Raw genomic sequence first — 8,101 nt, 5'->3', positions numbered from 1 at the left:
TTCCGAAATTTTTCAAACACTTCACTTTTGTTCTTTAGAAAATAAACCCAAGTTTTTCTTGTAAAATCATCAATGAATGTTAGAAAATATTGGCTGTCTGCTAGTGATGGAGTTTGCATCGGTCCACATAAGTCTGAGTGGACAATCTCTAAGGGTGCTTTTGCCCTTATGCTTTTCCCTGATGGAAAACTTTCTCTGTGTTGTTTCCCCAAAATACAACATTCACAAAGGTTGTCCGGTTTCTCTATCAATGGTAATTCTCTTACCATTCCTTTTCTACTCAACAAGTTAAGACCTCCAAAGTTGAGATGTCCAAATCTCAAGTGCCACAACCAATTTTCATCCTTTTGTACACTCTGGAAAGCCTCTTGTGTCACTGTTGCAATTACTTCTTTGTTTTTCAAATCTGCCCTTATTCTGAGAGGGAACATTCTGTTCCTCGTCATCTTCACTTTAGCAAAGCATCGTTTGCTCGGTGCTCTATCCATAATGGTGCATACATCATTCACAATGAAAACATTGTAACCCTTTTGAACAAGTTGTTAATACTTAAGAGGTTATATCTCATTCCAGGAACATAATAGACATCTTCTATGGTTTTCTTTTCACCTTTCTTTGTAAATATTTTTACTTCTCCTTTTCCCATAACAGAAATTTTACTATCAGTCCCAAGTGTGACTTGTGATTTCACATTTTGATCTAAAGCAGAAAACAGGGCTATGTTTCCTGTCATATAGTTACTACAACCAGAGTCTAGAAACCATATATCTTCACTGTTTGTTTCAGCCATATTACAAAGTAAAAGCACATTATTTTGGCTGATATTTTCTCTAGTGATATTTGCACTAGATCTATTACTCATATCATGCTACTTCTTCCTACATTCATTGGCATAATGCCCATATTTTTTACAATAATAACATTGGACATTGGATTTTTCACACCTTTGTCCTTGAGCATGATGTTGTCCACTTTGTTGACCGCTGCCTTGGCCTTGGTTCTAATTTGGATTGCTGCCCCTTCCTTGAGCATTTGCTGGACTGTTTTTTCCACCTCTGTTTTGGCTTCTGTCTCTTCCTCTTTTGTTTCCTTTGCCTTGACCTCTTTCTCTTCCAAAGGACATCTGGGTCTTGAAGGCTTGCTCTAGAGATGAGTTTTCATTTCTACTCAACCTCTGCTCATGTGTTATCAGTGATGCATAAAGTTCATCAATTGAAAAGTTTGTGAGATCCTTTGTCTCTTCTATGGTGGTGACAATCACATCAAACTTTGAGGGTAGGATTCTCAATATTTTCTCCACAATCCTTCTTTCTTCAAGAACTTCTCCATGATACCTTATCTGTGTGACCAGACCAATCACATGTGTGAAGAATGAGTCAATATTGTTTGACTCCTTCATGCATAGGTTCTCAAAATCTCTCCTCAGCAACTGTAGTTTTGTTCTCTTCACTTTCTCCATGCCTTGATAGGTTGTCTTGAAAGTTTGCCATGCTTCTTTGGATGTCTTGGCTGCTGCTATCCTTGGAAACACACTCTCATGCACTGCTTGATATAAAAATACCAGGGCTTTGGAATCCTTCTTCTTATTGCTCTTCAATAGATCTTTCCTTGCTGAGTTAACCTATTAAACTCATCTTCATCTGCTGGTTCTTCAAAACCATCTTCAACTAATTCCCATAAATCTTGAGAAGCAAACAGGGCTCTCATGGTTATTGCCTAATAGTCATAGTTTTTCCCATTAAACTGTGGGAGCTGAGTATTAAAAATACTCATGCTAGTGCTAGTGCTGGTGCCAGCCATTCTAGCTCTCTAAACTATGCTTCGAATGCTTGACTGTATTTAAAATCACTGAGTGTCTGTCTTCAACAATAACACAGAAAACTAATCTGAGAAATACCTAAATCTTTTTGCCTGAGACTTCACTCTGCTGGAGAAGTTGTTGCTGCAAAAAACTCCTTCCTTCAGCTTCTTTGACACCTTCAAAGAGCCTAGATCTGCTCTGATACCATGTTGGAAATTTCTGGTAATTTCAAACACAAAGGAACAAAGAAAATGCTCTGTTTCTACCACAAGATCTTTAACACAGGGAAGCTAAATTGTTTTCTGAGAACAGAGATTTTTCACACCCATAAAAACTTTATATTCATTGATAAATACTGCCTGTTACATATTTCTTCCTCTCTCTCAGAGGGATTCACCAAGAACTTCCACAAAACAAAATACTCTGTTTCAGCTCCAAAATTTATTTTTACACTACTGTGTGTAAAAATAAAACTTACATTTACACCTGTAAAAAATCAATCTCAATACATTTGATGGAGCTCATTACATTTCATTTTCAACCAACAAAATAAATTCTTTTTCATTCTCACACTTCTGGTTTCATTATATTCATACTGTTGGAGAATAAATTTCAATAACAAAACAAAAAAAAACTTGCTTCACCCTTTTCATGCTTCTGTGTTTGTTACATTACATATCCACCCATAAAAATTTTATATGCGCTGCTGCACATTTCAACATTCCTTCATTCAAAAATTAACCCCTGCTCTTTTTTTTTTCGCACTGCTATGCCCTGTTTTTTCTTTGCATTACATATGCCAATGAACACAACAATTACATATACCAAAACCAAAAAAAACTTAACAATGCGTTGACTTAGCCATACCTTAAGTAAAAAAATCAATAAAATTAAAACATTTACCAACCATCCTACGAACCATATTAAATTTCATTAATGACTTTTACTAGAAAAGAACTGGCGGTCAAAATAACTTTACGCAATCTCCACTTTCAGGCATGTACGCAACCATTGATTTAATTGAATGGCTGTCATCAATTCCCCGGAGGCTCCACTTGCACGAACTTTATGTTCCGGGGGATGGGTGGTTTTGAAAACGTACAACGTGGCAGCAAGTCCGGGTGATTGGAGCCTCCCCACGAAATACCACGTTTGGCAAAAGGTGGTGCAGGGAAGTCTGAGTGGTTTTGCAAAACAGCTCTGCAATAATGCGCAGTTGAAATTAATATTTCAACAATATTGACATGGGAGCTTTTCAACATCAAATATCCACATGATTTTGGTTGTATTAACCATTGTACCACTAAGTTCTGTGTTATTTTGTCCTGAGGTTGAGCTTTACGATGAGTTCGCCCGGCACATCCATTTCATCTTCCGGAAGTAGATCATGGTGCTGAACCTTGTGCAGCATGACCTATTTTTCTTCACGCCAAACAAATTCAAAGTGTCTTAAACTTTGAAAAACATATAAATGTGCAAGTGTAGTTACAATTATCAGTAAGAAATTACATTATTAATATCTTCCCTAATCCCCATTAATATGTGCGGGGGACGTCATTGAAATAAAATCAAATAGAAACAGAGAAATCAAATATGATTCATTCTCAATATTCTTGATATGAAGTAAGTCATTAAGCCACATTGCTTTGATTATGTAGAGATACTTCGTACATTGCAATTTCAGGTGGACGTTCAACTAATTTCCCTTTATTATCTGATCTTATTACAAACATAATAATGGACTGGCCGCAAAATTATTAATGTTGTGACAACTGAATGCGCTCGGAAGAATTATTTAGTAGTGCATTATGATGACAGCTACAAAGGGGAACGTAAGATAAAGCAATGCATAACATTGAAAAATAACTAAAATCAAGTTCTGATCAACCGAGAACAGTACGACAGTTGACCCTGATTTCTCCCATGGTGCCTGTAAGAGGGCTGATATTCCCCATCTTCACCATCGATAATGCAAACTGTTCGAGAAACAGCTCTTCATTTTCTGCATAAGCTTTCACTGTTTCCGTCGTCGTCGCTTGGCCCTTGGCGAACAATTCTTCGTCAGAGTTCAACAGTCCATACCCGCTCAGCAAGTTCTTGAAGTAGTAGTTGTCGAATTTGGTTGGACTCACAAAATCCAAAGGGGACAAGTTATTATCTCCTCCTGATTTCGGGCACCCAGATATGAGCCGACTATAGTAAGATTTGTCAAGGGTGGAGTCTGCCTGGCCATTTCCACTTTGGTTGTAAAGCCTCTGCCTGAAACTTGTGCATCGAGATTGGCCGATGGTGTGACCTCCTGCGTAATTAACATTTGCATTTGTATTTCGCTGCTTAATAATCCCCACTTAATATTGGATGCTACAGAAAGAAAAGAATGAACTGCAAATTATGACGCTGCAATGAAATACGATATATATATATACCTGAAAGGGCAACCAAGTCTACCTCATCCAGACCCTGTCGCTTAAACTTGGTAATGAGAGTCTGGAGAGTTGAGTTGGGCGCTGGGATATTGTTGTTGGACCCACTCAGACTTGCACTGCTCGAGTCCCTTCTCCCCAGTAAAACTTCCCAGCCTATTCCTCCACTCTGATATTATTCAATTATAACACATCAATAGGTATTATTATTTATTAGATTATGATCTTGTCTTGAAACCGAGTGCTAGCAAAGAGATTTATCTATGTTATACTAAGATACTGGCTAGTAAAGAGATTAATAGATGATTTATTACCAGGACCACTGAGTCACGAGCTGAAATAGCAAGAATATCTGCACAGGATACAGTTTTGGGACAGGCCTTCTCCAGCTCACTCTTAATCTGATCAATGACTTCAAATCCTCTGCCAGAGTTATTGTTGGGAATTGATCCCTTCTCACTCACAATGGTTGAACTGTTATCCAGCAGCAAAGATGCGTCGCACCCCTGTCATGCCATTAAAATTTCACCCATAAATACATACATTTTACTACTAATAGCAATTAGATAAATGTGCATAAGGAAAATAATGGTGACCTGAACAAAACAATCATGGAAGTGAAGCCTGAGTAAGGATGCTGCCATTCGAGCTTCCTTTATCACCGCCTTCTCTAGTACCGATTGAACTATTTGTTCGGCCATGGGACACGAATGGTCATAAAAATGTGGAATCAAGTTATTAGAAGGCTGAGGGTACGACACCGGGAATGGCATTACGAACGCCTGCAGCAAACAAAGTAGCAAAAGAGGGATAAGGGAGAGGCGGGGCGACATAGTTATGGCCATCATTCTCATGAATCAACGAACTGCTATCCCAATGTATGAATCAACCCAAGGAACACGAAGGGAAGAAGAGATTGTGGATTTTCGTTACGTGGACGCTTATTTATATTGATGCATGGGCTGTCCTCCACCTCGTTAAAGTTGAATTCAATAGTTGAAAATTTCAATGTAAGAAGACCGTTCAACTACCCTCCTTGACCACACCATACGCGGCATGATGATGATAGATTCAAATATTTAATTACTAAGGCATTAAAAAGTCAACAAGGTCTCATATTTTCCTCTAGACTTTGCAATTAAGTAAATTGAAAAAGAAAAGCACGTCACTGATTAGAAATGAATAATGGTTGTCCCATGCATGAATGAATATTTAGCGGTCTATCGTAGGAACGATTCACAAGTAGCAAGTGAGAGTGGCGAAAGTTTCAAAGGGCAGTTAGCCGCCCTTATTGTTGTTTTTGTATGCCGTATAGATAAAATTCAAATTATTCATATAAAATAGGAAGCAAAATGCAAAATATTTCCATTACTAAACAACAATTTCAACTCTTAGAAACTTCTTCGCCGTTTAGTCATAACTCCATGTTTTAACCATTTTATTGCCTAACTTGTTTATTATTACTTTACATATGAAGAATTTGAAAACACATATAAAACACTCTCCCAAGAAATGCCCAAACAGCCGTATGCCAACTATTTCCCTGATGACCTATTGTCGTATTCGTGCTGCTGAGAGATACCTGCGATAGTTATCGTGTGATTTTCATGTCACCAACTCCAAATAATAGAGTTCAGGTTGCGTTCTCCAGTGACTATCTATTTGTCTCACCCGTGACACAATCAATGTAGAAAAATTGCACAGGAAATACATATTCAAAAATTGTGGTTACCTGTAATGGTTATCCTTCAACATAGGAATGCCGTTAGAAGCTACGCTCTTGCGTGAAATTAATATTTAAATTCGCCACTCAAGTGTGCTTTGATACATATTTTTGATTATTCTTTTTCATTGTAAGGAAAGGATGGTGGTGATGTTTAGAGGTTACATTAAGAATATAGTTCAAAACTATAGAGGTAGATATTTTACATATTCAAATTATTCATATTGACTCATTATGATGAGACATAAAGAGTAGACATCAATTGGCAACTTAGAGTGATTTTAAACAAAACTCCTCATCCTAAATGGTAGGCACTTTCTATAAAGTGAGATTGCATATAAAATTACTTGTCAATGTCTCAACCCTTAATATTAACCGCTTTTGTCCAAATCATAAATATAAAATTTCAATGTCTTAATCCTTCATTCACCTCTGGCCAAATCACAAATATAAAACTACTTCTCAATCTCTCAACCCTTGACATTCACCCCTTGCCAAATCACAAACACCTACTAATATTAAGGTAGGCATCCTCTAGAATGGAATCCCTATATAAGAATGTCTCCCATCATTACAACCCTTGTCAAATCACGAACTCTTGCTAATATTAAGGTAGGCATCCTCTAGAATGGAATCCCTATATAAGAATGTCTCCAATCATTACAACCCTTGTCAAATCACGAACTCTTGCTAATTCTAAGTAATAAGCATCCCTCGGAATAAAGTGTCTCCAAACATTAAGCTTTACCAAATTTCACATTCATATTAATACAAACTACACAATTGTTTTGTTAAAATTTAGATAGCTATTAATTTATAATGAAATTAGTTCACTTTCCTTCTTTAAATCTTATTTCTCTCATTAAAAACTAATCCTTTAAGCTCTTGAAAAAATATATAAGAAGTGCAAAATTTAGATAGCTATTAATTTATAATGAAATTAATTCACTTTCCTTCTTTAAATCTTATTTCTCTCATTAAAAACTAATCCTTTAAGCTCTTGAAAAAATATATAAGAAGTGCATTTACTCATATGAATTTCGTTTTTGTTAAAATTTAGATAGTTATTAATTTATAATGAAATGAATTCCCTTCATTCTTTAAATATTATTTCTTCCATTAAAAACTAAGCCTCTAAGTTCTTGAAAACATATATAAAAATGCATTTACTCATACAACTTTCGTTATAACATAATTATAATGTTTTAAATATATTATTTTAATGATATCTGTATTAATAATATAATAAATATATCCTTAAATATTTAAATATTTAATAATTTCATTCATAAACTTATAAATCAACCTAATGTTATTTTTATGAAATAAAAAATATTCAAAAACTATAAGTTATTTTTCAATTTTGTATAAATTATAACAATGAAAATAATTTATTATACAATTTAACATTATTAAGTGCCTTCTTTGGAATGGGTGTTTGAAACAATATAAGTGGGGTGGGGATAATGTGACTATTATCCCATGAGACATTAAGGTAAGAGGATATGGCAACACATCCTCCCTATGTTCATCATCACACCCATCATATCATTCTCTTGCGACCATAATTCCTATGACATGGTGGAGGTCTTTTCTTCTAGTCTTAGATTAATGCTAGGCTATGGTTAATTGTTCTTGGTTATTGAATGATTTAGTATGATCAGGACCTCTCACATGCATTACTCATTTTTGGAAGTGGGGGGCTCTCATCATGAACAATGTTTCTGCCACGCATGAGAAAATATTGGTGCTTGATAATGTGTTAGGTCTAGTTTTATTGTTATCCATGTATAATATGCTCGCCACTCAATGCATTATGGTGCAAGTAATTTGGGATATTTTCATTATTTTTTTGTTTCTTAGTTTTCTCAGTTAACCCCTCGATCTCCATCATGGTAATAGAGGGCTTTGTGGTTGTTTCCTTATCTAGTTTTAGGTATTTTTGGCAAGGTGTGGCTTCCCTCTATCTTTCCATGCCTTACTACCTAAAACTCTATGAGGTTCATTCTCTTGTGATCCCTTGGCAGTTTTTACCCCCTCCATCTTAATGTGCTTCACTCTCCCTCTTGCTCTAAGTTGCTCGACTCACCCATCTCATGCCTTCCACCCTTGTCACCTACATTTGTCAAAGATAGCTTTGGGCATCTTTCTCTT

At 36.0% G+C, this 8,101-nt stretch overlaps 1 protein-coding gene across 1 annotated transcript; it reads right to left on the bottom strand.

The window, feature by feature from the left end:
* Positions 1-3,495: 3,495 nt before the first annotated feature.
* LOC149169434 (peroxidase 49-like) lies at positions 3,496-5,118 on the bottom strand. The gene is made up of 4 exons (XM_089427097.1): positions 4,821-5,118; positions 4,539-4,730; positions 4,228-4,393; positions 3,496-4,100 (listed from the first exon to the last, which is right to left on the bottom strand). The coding sequence occupies exons 1-4, from the start codon at positions 5,076-5,078 to the stop codon at positions 3,685-3,687; spliced, it is 1,032 nt and encodes a 343-aa protein (XP_089283223.1). The 5' UTR covers positions 5,079-5,118; the 3' UTR covers positions 3,496-3,684.
* Between the last annotated feature and the right edge of the window lie 2,983 nt (positions 5,119-8,101).

Source organism: Pinus tabuliformis, chromosome 4_2 (genome assembly GCF_031772625.1).
Source record: "Pinus tabuliformis cultivar Carrire ecotype Pingquan chromosome 4_2, CPIR1, whole genome shotgun sequence".
Classification (NCBI taxonomy): Eukaryota; Viridiplantae; Streptophyta; class Pinopsida; order Pinales; family Pinaceae; genus Pinus; species Pinus tabuliformis.
The sequence above is the reverse complement of the archived record's forward strand: the minus strand, read 5'-3'. Positions and strand labels throughout refer to the sequence as shown.